We start from the raw sequence: 14,011 nt of genomic DNA, 5'->3' as shown, positions 1-14,011 counted from the left end.
TGTTGTGTTGATTGCATTTTAAGAGTAAAAGGGAGCGATGTTATTTAAAATAACTTGCCACTGATTTGCAAAAGGTCATTCAAGCTCATTATTCTAAAGCTTGCATAAATAATTAATCTCAATTTCATCCAGTGTTGGTTTAGGACTCTAATTGAATTTTTCTGAAACCACAAATAAATACAGTGTTTCAGAGGCAGAGAAGACATGGAATAAGTTGAATGAACTGCTAAGAAGCACTCTGAGATATATCGCTTGTTTTTAAATTCTACAAATGTTTTAGAGCTGCTTTAAGAGTTCTCAAACTTTTCTAAGGTAATAACATTGTGAAAGGCCTAGTTTACCCTGCTACTCTTAAATCAGAATCACTGTATCTTATTGTAAACTTTTCATATGTAAAGAGAACTAAACTATATAAGATTTTATATCTATTTTATCTATTTTCCATATATATCTTGTAGCAATAAGCACAGGTATTTAAACTGATGCTCTCTTAGGGATGCTAATAAGAATTCTCAAGCTGAGCCCCCAGAGAGTTGAATTCTGTAGTCATTTTTTCTGACATATAATGGAGCTTCAGATAAACAATGATAGACCTAAAAGCATAGAAGATTAAAACCACCTTTTTTGACAGGCCACTGCAATTTATGAAGTGAGAATCTGAAAATATGGCTCTTCCAAACAAAAATGTTTACAAGCTAATAGGTTTATTTAAATAACGTGAAGGGGAAAAAAGCATTATTTAAGATATTTATTCTGTTTCTACCCCACATTCCTGCACTAGCAAAAATTCAGGGCAGCTATATAGCTCAACCTCAGAATTAAGTTCACATTAATCACATTTATCTTGCCTTATCTCAATTAAATGTTTAGATTTTGTTTGATGTGGGCTAAAATTGGAAATAATGCTTTCGCCATTTCAAACAAAATGTTACAGATTCTGTCTACCTCAAGTTAAAGCTATTCCATCAAGTGAAGCATCAAAACTTTGCTCATCCCAAATAAATTCTGTGAGCTGGATGTAATGCTCAGAATGATTTATTCTACTCTATGGATCAGATTGTTATAATTTTAGCATTCACATTAATCAAGGAAGTTGGTCTATACTTGGAATACAAAATAGGAAACTTACCTGCCTTGGAAGAAGTGTAATAGAAATGTCATTAAAAACTGATCATAAGAACCCATTAGGAAAAGCTCGAGGTTTTAACCTCTAATAAAATAGATCCTGGGGGAGGGAACACTTTAATACTAGTCAATTGCAAATCCATTGCCACCAGGAGCCTTTCCAAGAGTCTTACAATTAATTGTAACCATGTTTTCTTGAAGAGAAGGCTACTCATGTGCTTCACATTACTGACGTTATGTCTGTCTTGGTATCTGTTGGTAAAGAATCAAGACTAGACCATCAGAACGTTTTTTTAAAAATTTGCTTAATCAGTATATAACCTCTGCTCAGCATCTAATAATATCACAAATAAATGGTTTAATTTTTAACTAGATGTTTCTTCCCTTCATGTGAAGCATTTAATAAAATGACCTTGACTAAATAAAGTTAATTTGCATTTAAATGCTTGGGTTCCTGAGCACACCGTGGCGGGGCTGCGGGCTCCCATGGGTTCTGCCATGCCAGCCTTTGCTCTAGGGCACCCTTTGATTTTGCACCTGTTCCTGAAGAGAAAGTACAGTCTCATCCAAAAGCAGCCAACCCCTCCCTAAGTCCTGGAGAAAGGAACCACCCATACACACTGCCTCTGTCTTCTGTGATTCAGCTTTCTGGCTTTGTTCAGCATCTCCTTACATCCAGGCACTGGGCACCACAGCAAGCTAGAATGGAGGTTGAATTGGTGACCGTCCCACCTGTTTGTTCATTCTGGGATCCCGCAGCACAAAAGGGACTACAGCTATAATAAAGCAACTCAGAAATCCAGATGGCAGCCCTGTTACTCTGAAATGGGCCCCAAAGGGTTAATATTCCAAACATAGGGTGCACTGCTCCAGCTCCTTGTTCCCACTTGCAGGTGGAGTTGTAATGGTCAGCTTTGTCAAATATCTGACATACATGTAAATGCTTATTAATTCGTTTAGGACTGCTAGGCTTGGAGATTTGAACTGACGTCAGAGAAATAATACCTTGCGCAGATAGAGGACTATGCCGGTGTTCATATAAAGCTATGGCAGGGACTCAGATGAATTATACAGATTTTATTTGATTTTTTTAAAGCAAAGGGCACTACTGTAGTGTCAAGTGAGTTGTGTTGAATAGGTGTAGAAGAAAAATGGAAAGCTTTTTTAGAACAGATAAGAGTTCCCAGTAAATTATCTTGCAATAATATCTTCCTTTACATTCATTTGAACTTTGGGACTAACTTTTTTGTCTTTGTTTTTTATGGTTAGCCTTTAAATATTATTTGGAAAGGTTTTTTTTGTTGTTGTTTCCTAATGAGAAGATTAAACCTAAGGATTTTTAATTAAATTTTGTTGAGTTATAAATAATTACCAGTGAGGTAAATGAAAGTTTACATTGCTCCAACTTGCTTTTGGTGCCATGCTAATGACCCCAAACCTTCTAGCTGAGGAATCAAGCCATTATAACAGAAATGTTGGTGTCTTATTGGTGAAACTTCTTAGATCTGTTCTAGTGATAAATTAATAAATAAATAAGCAAGCAAGCTATTCATATCCAATGGAAGCAAACCTTGCCTATGCATGATCATATCCCATCCATCAAAAACTACGCAAGATTTTCATTGGCAAGGTAATAGATATCTCAGTTAAGCAAAAAAGAGAGGGTCTTGAACAAGTAATAAAAAGCCCATCCTTTGTGGCTGAAAAAATATGCCATATTCTTGGTTATTCTCGCTGATTAATTAGGAAGATTTATATACTGTATTTTTCTGGACTGCATACATATAGGAGGACAATCATAAGTGAACTGTATATATAAAGATCTGTACACACTGGTTTAAGCTTGACTCTCACTCATTATCATGTCATGAATCCATAGAGATCAGAAACAGTCATTTCCACTTTAAATTAACTGAAGAATTTCTTCTTACATCCTAATTCTACTTAGCCTAAAATTATGGATTGGCAACATTCCAGGACCATAAACCACAATTTGCTTTAAACCAGCAAATGTTTCCAGAATTCCCAAATTTTAGGATTAGTTTACACATGGAAACAGGCATGTATGCATTTATATAGTACTAAAACACACGATAGCATTATACACATACATCCTTAGATCAAATGGAGGTAGCTGCCAAACATTATACTGAATATATATGTAGCAATTCTTCCTTGCATTGCACTAGCATAGAATCATCAGAGATGAACAATATTGATTGCCTTTTTATTATATGGTTAGAACTAAGCAGATTTGTTTGCAAAATTAGCAATAAACACATTATAAATCTGCACTGGTTTAAAATGCAATATTTGAGTTCAATATGACATTTCAGTCAAAATCTCCACCATATTTCTTTCATTAAAATTCACTGGACTTGCATAAAGAATGACTTGGAATGCATATCTTTTTCCTAACTAACTTTTAACTGTGGATGGCCAACATTTTATAAGCCAGGACTACAGTTAATGCTTTATGTATATCATGTGAACAAGCAGAAAGACCTACTCCAAACCAAGAGGGTAGAAAGAAGGAAGTATAATGCACAGATGCTTTATTACAAAAACTCAGTTCTAAATGTATTACTTACATCACATTTAAAGGCTAAGTATGGAACATAAATAAAGGGATATCAATTTAAATTAGTATATGAAAAGAACCAGAATAGGCACATTAAAACCTGGCAGCCCTAACTCTAAGAGAATAATGCTATACCCGACTGGTAACCATTGAAGAATAGAAAGAACAGATAAACTGATTATATGCCATCAAGTCAGTGTTGACTCATAACAACCACATAGATAAATTTTCTCCATGACAATCTGTCCCTAACTTGGTCCTTCAGGTCTTCCAAGAGTGCACCCATTGCTGCATAGATAAACTAGACCTTATAATACCTATTACAAATACAAAACTAATTAAATCAAGTAAAATTAAGCAATATGCAACATTATTGCCAGAGAGGTCTGTCACTGAGGCTAATGCTGATCCAGAAGTCTCAAGTCCAAAATCAGAGGAGTACCTCCATTTCCTCAGGATCAAAAAGGTGTTGGAGTTGCCAGGGAGGAAAATCTGTGGAATAATTATAGTAGACATGACATTCAAAGTATAAGGTTACAATCAAATTGTAGCAAGTGACACCTATTTTAATTTACATTGCAGTTTCATGGGTTTTTCACCCCAAAATGAGAAAAAACTCTCCTGTGGATTTTTCTAACCCTCCTGAATTTTGTAGAGGGCTTTGAGGACTGCAGAAACCATACACAGGGCTGTACGTGTTCTTTTAATTAGCTTAATTTATTGCTCAGTGTAGTTAAACATACTTTACAGGAGTCTCTAAATTTGGCCAGGAGCTCAGTTGGACTTCAGCGTTTCATATCCCTGTGCGTATATTTCAGAATGTGTCCACAGAGGCCAGCCATTTGTCAACCTTGTAGTGTCATGAGTACCCCTTCAGCCAAAACAAAGTGCAACTTTGATTTACTATCAAGTTCAGGCAGTGTGCCCTGAAGGAAAGTCAAGAGGGAAGATTTATAGACAAAGGAAGAGTCACACCCTCAACTCCTGAAGCAATGGCATGAGTTGAGACCAGGCAAGACAGCCTCTCTCTTTCTCAGGCTGTTTTAAGACCTGAGGGAAAGCAAACATGGATAAGGAGTTCTTACTTGTGTGTTTCTATTTTTCATAATTTAATACATTTATTTTTATGTTAATGGGTATGTATACAGTATATACGGATGCCTTCCTACTTAAGTAGCATTGGTCATGAGGTTACTGAAAGTATGCTTACAAATAAGAGCTGAAGATGCTGAGGGACAAAATTTTTAAATGGGCTTAAAGACCAAAAGGATTTTGAATCAATTAACGTAACATATTTTACATCCAAAACAATTCTGTCCTTGCTCTGAGCCTTTCCAAGAGGCAGATCATTTCTCAGAGGAAGAACCTGTGAGGTTTCTTTCCCCAATACCATCTCAAGGAAATGGATGCTTTAACCCCATACAAGAGTTGGCTCCTGGTCTATTGCTGGAGCCAACTAGGAAAGAACAGTGATTCTTAAAGTGTGTTCTGTGGAATTCCCATATTTCCTCCAAATAATTTTAAGAAGTTGCATGAACTGACCTCAAGAGTAATAGGAAGCCTTTTACAGGTTCACTAGCCAAAAAACTATCCTGTCACTGAACAAAGAGGAGATGTTGGGAAATCCCTTCACCAATGTTACATTTGACCCAACTGGAGGGAAAAACGTTAGAAGATTTTTGGAAGAAAGTTCACAGAGAAGTGAAAAAGCAGTAATGATCCTGTATCTGTTCTTTTGATACAGCTTTGTGAAAGGAGATTTTCAGCACTTGCTTAGATCACTTAGATTAAATATGGAAATAGCTGAAAGTTACATTGCCTATAAGGTGATAAGACTGTCATACTCCAGATACTGATGAAACATGCTCTTACTGTATACGCCGGCTTATACTTGCCATGATGACTAGTCAATGAATTAAATATAAAGGAAAATAAACAGAGTTTAAAAAAAAAACATTTTATTTCAAGATTTTCTTTTCTTAAAAAAAAGGTCATGGGTGTTCTTTCTAAAAACAACTGTTGCATCTTTCATTCAAGGAACAGTAAACAAGACAGCTAACAAATTTCAACAAAACAAAACAATCTAAAAACTTAAAAACGTAACATTAATGCTAAAGTTACTACTAAAATTAACCACTGGAAAAGCCTGGTGAAAGCAATGTGTTCTTGCCAACTTTCTAAAAGCTGAGAAAAAAGGAGAGGAGCCTAACTCAGAATGTATTCCATTGCCTGGAGAAACCTGGGAATGGGCCCTCTCCCTTGTGTGCCTCCAACAATGGGGCAGCTTCAAGAGGGTCTCGTGCAGATCCTATCCACAGTGGGAAAGAGGGCCCATTAGATAATCAGACGCTCGGCTGTGGAGGGCTAGTGCCACTTGAGAGTACAGAGCATTTGTGTTGGTACGACATGCACACATCCAAGGGATCTTCATAGATCAGGGCATGTGTTGCCCTCTGGATGATGTCTCCCAAGCTGGATGGAGGTGATGGTTATTTGCAGTCACCAACACACAGATGGCCACAGGTTTCTCTCCATTTCTTATTCCATTAGCCTGGTGTCTACATTTAAATCTTGATTTTTTAAAAAAGAAAATAATACATAGATGCTTGTGTGATCCAACCTGAAATGCTTATGTAAACTGAGGGCTAATTCATGCCTTCCATAGTGACAATAATAAAGGTATCATGTTTTGTCCCATCACTGAGAGTGGATATGCTTGTTGCATGTTCTTAGTGACAAGTTCAAACACAGTGATATCTAATGAAAAATAAGCTGGATCTCGGGGGGACATTTGTGTAGGATTGCAGACTTTTATTTCATTATCATCACTCCTGTGGAATGTGCAAAAAGGCCTTCTATTACACCACTGTATTCACATATCAGTCTTACCAAGGAACAAACTCAGTGCTCTTTCACTGCCCCACCCTATTATGACAAGCAGTTTCACCTATCCATCACCACCCAAAAAGTAATATAAATTGCAAGTCTTTGTTTATTTGTTTGTTTATTTTCTGCCTAGAGCAGATGGTAGTGCCTAGCTAACTTTGATTAAGCTTGAAAAGCTAAGCAGGGTCAGACCTAGTAAGTAGTTGGATGGGAGACCACCAGGAAATCCCAAAATTGTGAGCTAGACTATAAAGAGAAAAAAAAAATTCTGGAAGAAGATATGGCAAACCACTTTCCTATTGTTGCCCTAAATACTGTATCGATGTTCCATGAAGACACCTGGCTCAAGAGCGACTTTGTGTTTATTAGATCTGTATCCCATCTTTCTTTCTGGTGCTGAAAGCCATGTATTGCTAAGAGTTTTCTATTTCCGAAACCTGTACTTTCTGACTTGCATATGTAAAGAACACTTAGTTAAGTAACCTGCGCTTCAGTCACAACAATAATGAAGTGAACAAAGGGCACTTGTTGGGGTGATGGATACATTTAGTTTAATTGCATCATATAGTTCTTGTAGGTTGAAATGAGCACATTTTGTTTTTGGAGGTACAGAACCACTGAAATGTGAAATCAGGTTGACAATAAAATTGATTGCCACCTAAATATAATTAGGAAGAGTACAGAGAACTCAGCAATCTAGCTGTGTATCATGACTCTTGTAAGCTCCTTGGCTAAGAGGGCATATTTCTGTCATTTAATACCTTTAATACCTTCCTGGAGTAGTTAGGTATCATATATAGGCTGATCCCATTAAATAGAAGCATACCTTGAAAAAGTCAAACCTAGCACATTTATAATTTAAATGAAATTTCTTCCCAGTGTGTGATTGACAGCTAACATTCAAAAAGTCTGAAGAATTTCACCATTGTTGTCCATATTTTTCAGCATCAGCATCTTGCCATTCATTGAACAGATGTCTAAACATCAGGATTTTAACTGAACATTGAATGGTACACTTCGACTAAAATAACCACTATAAAGAATCACAAGCTTATACCAGCTTATACTGTAACCCTTTTTCAGGTGTTAAAGCAGTTTCTTTTTGTTGCAAGTATAAAATAAGCGCAACTCTTCGTGACTGCATGGATGTGTCCATGTGACTTTCTTGGCTACAGGATAGTACAGAAGATATTTGCCTTTTCATTCTTACAAGGTTTTATTTTTTTTTTTAATTGACAATTTACTCTGTAGCCCGTCTACTGGTATCCCAAATACTAACCAAAAGCTACTTAGTTTTTCAAGATCGTCAGGTAGGTCTGTAAGTGTCTACGACTAACTGCCTGATTAAAAATTACAAAAAGTATGTCACAATGACACGATACAAACCCCACCCATTGTACTCATGTCCTGATATCTGTTGGAAGTATGCAAGCCAAGGGGTTTATCCTGTGATGTCATGAGACATATTTCATCATTCCCCGCTTGCTCCCTTCCTGCAGATTCCTAAGCTCTGGTGCTATCACCTTCTATTACAATTTTAAAATAGCTTTACACGTGTGCCAACCCAAAGAACATAATTTAGCTTTGCTAAACTGGTGAGATTACACGTTGATTTCACTTGAGTAAAGCAAAATGCCTCAATAAAACATCCAAGGTATAGTCTGTAATTATAGTCAGAAGAGAAAATCCATTTTAAGGGGGGGAGAGAGAGAGAGAGTGTGTGTGTGTGTGTTATGTGTATTTATTTATTAAATTTTTATCACCACCCATCTCCCCCCAAAGATATGTGTATATATGTGTGTGTGTGTGTGTATAATATACTGTGTGTGTGTATATATATATTATACACACACACACACACAGTATATACACTGTGTGTGTGTGTGTATAATAAAAGCCCTCTAAGATACAATCTTGGCTATTAAAAAGGGAAGACTATGTTTAAAATACTGCATGCTTGCCCCTTTCAAAAAGACATACACCTGTTTGTTGCCAAGTCTAGGATGTTAGGTCAGTTATAACCTATCTAGCCTTCTCTGTTTCACTTCTTTCTCTGAGTGTTTTTCAGAAATAATCTTACAGTTACAGTCAGAATGTGCACGAAGATGCAGAACCTGGAATACCAACCGGGACCTATGTCATGAGCTTTTTATCTTAGTAAGATAAAAGATTTGACTGCATGAACATCCACTACCAATCCAAGCTTCCGTGAGCATACAAAATTGTTTCCCAAGCTAAATTATTCTTTGCCCAATTGCTTTGCTGCACTCTGAACAGAAGTAGTTTCTTACAACAGTTCAATATTATTCCAGAGTCTTTCCAAACAGAAACAGACCCTTAGAATGCAGCTGCTTGAGGGAATACTGCAGATGCTTTCTGGAAAAAAAAAATCTTATATTTTCTGCTGCATGTTCTGTTTGCCTGTTGATCTAACCAAAGATGCAAAATAGTCTGCTATTGTTTTTCTTTGATTGCCTCTTACTGAAAGTATAATGTGCTTGTTAATGGTAGACAATTTACACGTTCCTCCATTTTTTAAGCATTAAGAAAATAATTTCTTCATCAAAATTGATTTTGTGATTTTTTCACTATGAAGTTATACATATTTTTATTAGTGTAAATGCCTTTGCCACAAATAAGTGATTTACCAAAGAGATAATACAGCCATGAGTCTTGTTTCTTCTCGTACTCTACTCAACATACCAAATCCAAAAAAAAGTCACAGCTAGATGAAGACTTCATAATGTCTGTAATTACAGATTGCAATCTCTGTCTTGCATGCTCTTAGGTGTGGTTGAAATGCATGTTGAAACTGCATCTGAGTTTTAGACTAGGCAGGTACTACTTAGAGACTGATTTTTTTGGCACATAAAATTTACTTGTATGGTTTCAGTTCTGATCAGAGTTAATTTGTATAGACAATTGGCAAATCCAACGAGATAGTGTTTTAAAATACTTCATTGTCTTTTCATTTCCTCACTGACATGAAGCTATCAAATTAACCAATTATTCATTTTACATTAGAATTCTGCAATAGAGGCATTAAAAAAATGGTTTTGCCATCAGTCATTTGAAATTCAGCTAAAAGCATATGGACTGGAACATCTTAGCCTTTGGAGCTCCAAGACAGGCATCACCCTTCAAGCTGATCATTTATTATTACTCTATCATGTCAGTGGTAATGGTTTATTCATTGTGGGAACCCAGACTATATAACTCAGGAGGAGGAAAGCTATTGCTGGTATTAGTACAAATATCACTGAAGAACTTGAGCCAGTGAACAAACTTGGGAAAAGGTGAAAAAACTGTAAGGAAGGCTGAGAGAAGGAAGATAGATGCTTTTGAACTGTGGTGTTGGAGGAAAATTCTGAGAGTGCCTTGGACTGCAAGGAGATCAAACCAGTCCATCCTCCAGGAAATAAAGCCAGACTGCTCACTTGCGGGAATGATATTAAAGGCCAAACTGAAATACTTTGGCCACATAATGAGAAGACAGGACACCCTGGAGAAGATGCTGATGCTAGGGAGAGTGGAGGGCAAAAGGAAGAGGGGCCGACCAAGGGCAAGGTGGATGGACGATATTCTAGAGGTGACAGACTCGTCCCTGGGGGAGCTGGGGTTGTTGACGACCGACAGGAAGCTCTGTCGTGGGCTGGTCCAGGAGGTCACGAAGAGTCGGAAGCGACTAAACGAATAAACAACCAAAGTTCAATAATATTGATTGGATACTTTACACAACTGTCTTCATCCAGGGGTGTTTATGTGCTTCTAATCATTTAAAGACTTAGAAATGTTTTTGCTTGGATTTTTACTGGAGCTTTAATTAAACTTTTATCTTAGTTGATTCATTTAAAGCACAGTTGGTGTCCTGATTACCAGGAAACACACTGAGGCGAGGACTTGGTCTCTAATATTTATTAGTAGTACTTAACAAGAATCCTAACAAACTGAGAAAGCGTGGGAAAACCCAGCCATATAAACCCCAAAGGTTAAGGCGGTCCCGATCTGTGTCTCTTTGAATGGCTGAACAGTTCCTCAGTGCTACGCATGCGCTTGACAGTCTGGGTGAGAGCCCCCTGCTCGCCATCCTTACTCATGACAGTTGGGGAGACTTACATCTTTGCTCAGCCTCAAACTTGGTTAACCCTGGACCATTACCTATCTCAGAACAAGTCTAAAACACTTTGCTTCTTGAAGCTAAAGAGAAAATTGCAATGTTCCCCTGTTCTTTGCTTCCTTCTAACTGTTTGCAGATGCTTTAGGTTCTTACCCTGTACCCATTTACCTGATAGGAAGACCCATTGATTGTAGGACTTACTTTTACGCAGGCTTGCCTAGCATTACAGAGTTTGTTGATGAGGTGTCTATCACTAGAGAAATCAATCATTCTTTGCTACTTGCACTTACTTATTCATCGTTATTAGGCCTACATCCAAGTATTAAAACTTTAAACAGCAATGACATTAAATTTTTGCAAATTACCTGGCATTGTATATCTGTGCTGCTGAAGGGCATATACAAGTTAGTATTGTTCTACCTTATCTGTGAGATTGTTTATTTAACCACAACTTGCTTGTCTAACAGTCAAAAATGATAAATTGTCTTTATACCATTTCTGTTACAATAACTGGAAGCAGTCTGCCCCACGAGCACTAAAAGCATAAATCAGAATATATATGAAGTTGACAGTTTTAATTGCTTAGCACTGGCATGCTTTAGTCAAGTGGGGGCATCATTGGTCTTTGAAAGATAGTCCAGATAGACCTATTTCTTTCTAAAATAATGCCATTGAGAACTACTAAATAACATTCCTTTTTAACCTCTCAATTTGACAGTCCCTGTGTGTTTGGCATTCTGGATGCATGCGTACTGGAATTTTTTTCAAAGCCAAATAATCACATTAATGTTCACGAATGACTGTCATCCTTTTCTTCTTCGTTACACTAATGCTTAAAAGTTTTGGATGCGTTCCAGATGAGCAGCTCTCACCAGTTAAGCACATGTAAGAAATATTTTTAAGTTTGAAAAGAAATGGCTGTGAGGCAAGAGTAATTTTTAACATTAATTTTTTTTAAAAAGCTGAAAGAGTAGGCACTGCTGTCTCAAAAGGACACTGTTTTTCATCATTTCATGTTGGGTCTTCATTTGATTTTCATAGTATTGTCCATATTTTGATTTTCATTTTTGTGTGTATGTCAGTGTGTGTGCAGGTACATGCCTATGAAATAAGTTACCATCAGCTTTGACCCCAGGGATGCTTTTACATGACTGGATTTTGAACAACCTCCATATGGGTGTGTAGCATAACTCAACTACCCAATAATGTGCCTTAAGACTTTAAGCAATTTATGTTAGTATTTCCATCAATGCAGTTGGCCAGTTCTCGTATGAAGTTGGAATCCTGTATAATACATCTTTCAGAGACAAGAGCCAAAGGCTAAGTCTTGTAGGTAATGACTTGAGATTTTTGTCTTTTTCCAAGTTACTATGATTGTAAACTGACAGCTGTGAAGGACCTTAACTGACATCAAAGGATGCAAATCATCTAGTTAGATCAATTAATGTTAATTCTCATCTTCCATTAAATTCTTTAATGCATTTCCCATTTTTTTTTTATCTCTCTCTCTCTTTCTTCAGCCAAGCCCATTACCAAGTCCTGTTTTGGGGAGAAAACCAAATGCTAGTCAGTCATTGCTTGCTTGGTGCAAAGAAGTTACAAAAAACTACCGAGGAGTAAAAATCACCAATTTCACTACATCCTGGAGAAATGGTTTATCCTTTTGTGCAATATTACATCACTTTAGACCTGACTTAATGTAAGTAGGAACATTTTACCCTTAAACTGTCCCATTACTTACTTTTTTTTTCATTTTCAGTTTCTAAAGTGCCATCTTGTGGAGTGGGTCAGAAATGGATAAATAACCTTGCATCGTGCCCTTTCTGAGGCTTCCTTCTAAACCCAAACTGGTTTCTCATTTTTGTATGCATTTTTTTTTCTTTTTAATTGCATGCAACCGACTTCAAGATCATTTGGTTGCATGATAATTGAGCTAGTGTTAAAATAAGATGAGCCTTTGGCTCTCACGTGCCAACAAAAGATTACCTGATAGCAAATTTGGTTGTCATAGCTAGTCTGAAGTCCTTGCCTTAACTTCTGTTTTTAGATGGAAAGCTTCAGGCAACAAAACAGACAATCTCTATATTTATATTTATGTATTTATTCTTTTAATTTTCCACACTATTAGTTTTGCTGATTGCTGTGAAATTGCTAGTTACTGTACATTGCCATTTTATGTTAAATTATTATTATTTGCTTATATATTGTGGTTTGTTTAAAAAAAGGATGCTTTTTATAAAAGTATATTACATACCCACTGTGCCATTTTCCCCCTCAGTGACTACAAGTCCCTGAATCCTCAAGACATTAAGGAGAACAACAAAAAGGTAAGAATCACCAGAGGGAAATGGAGAATAGATATAGCTTCAATTCTGGATCATGGCAGATTTTTAATAATTTTGGAGTGACTTTGTTTTATAAGGTCACCATTAGACCTCCCAGACTGTACCCCCTGAACACATTATTAACTCTGGTTGTCGTGATTTGTAACGTTCATGACAAATGCCAGGTTGGAATGTGAAGTCTATCTTTGTAGGTCCCTAATTAATAGAGAGAGCAAAGGAGAGAAAGTGTGAGAAAGAGCAGTAGGTATTTTTTATCATTCTATTTTCTTTAATAATTTAATTATAAATAAAAATATCATTGTTCAGTAATTTTCTTGACTCAAGGCTTTCTTGGCCTTTGCTTTAATATGAAAGACTTCACTGGTATGGTTATAATAAGCTCTGTTTTGACTTTAGCTTTTAGTTAAGAAAGAGGGAGAAGTGAAGATAAAACTTCACATAGGCTTTTATCCGAGTCAATTAAACTAAGCAGTAAGGTGCATTGCATTTTTGTCATATGCAGAATATGGAACAATTTTTTTATTGTTGGGGACAAGATTTTTTTAAGAAGGCAAAAATATTAATGAAATATTGTCTGATAGTATTCTGGGTCCAGGTTTATAATCCTCAATAATATTAGGTAATTTAATACCCTTTTGATATAAAGGAAATGAGTTCAGTGGTTTGAGACTCAATCTAAGAATCACAAGAAGACGTGGTATTTAATGCTCCTTTTACTATTTAAGACTTTCATTGTAGAAATTTCGTATTTTAATTTCTGTAAGATTCCAGGGCATTGGCCTAGAGGGAATCATTTAAAAATTGCTCATTTTCCACTTGATTGGACTACAACAAAACTAACAGCAAATCTGTTCAGTTTGTTTTATTCTCTGAATTTTTATTAGATAGTGTGATTTTCTATTATTTGAACTGATCATTAATTTTTGAGATTTATCATACAACGTTCAAGATTCAGAA

General features: G+C 36.4%; 1 protein-coding gene across 4 annotated transcripts in view; it reads left to right on the top strand.

Moving 5' to 3' along the window:
• Window positions 1-14,011, top strand: part of EHBP1 (EH domain binding protein 1) — a 267,597-nt gene that overhangs the window by 147,156 nt on the left and 106,430 nt on the right. For all 4 annotated transcript variants that reach the window (XM_063316932.1, XM_063316921.1, XM_063316914.1 and 1 more), the window contains 2 exons: window positions 12,230-12,408; window positions 12,988-13,036. In XM_063316932.1, coding sequence (XP_063173002.1) covers window positions 12,230-12,408; window positions 12,988-13,036 — 228 coding nt within the window. The remainder of the gene's footprint in view (window positions 1-12,229; window positions 12,409-12,987; window positions 13,037-14,011) is intronic.

Source organism: Candoia aspera, chromosome 1 (genome assembly GCF_035149785.1).
Source record: "Candoia aspera isolate rCanAsp1 chromosome 1, rCanAsp1.hap2, whole genome shotgun sequence".
In the NCBI taxonomy this organism is placed as follows: domain Eukaryota; kingdom Metazoa; phylum Chordata; class Lepidosauria; order Squamata; family Boidae; genus Candoia; species Candoia aspera.
Note: the sequence above shows the minus strand (reverse complement) of the source record. Positions and strands in the feature narration are given on the sequence as shown.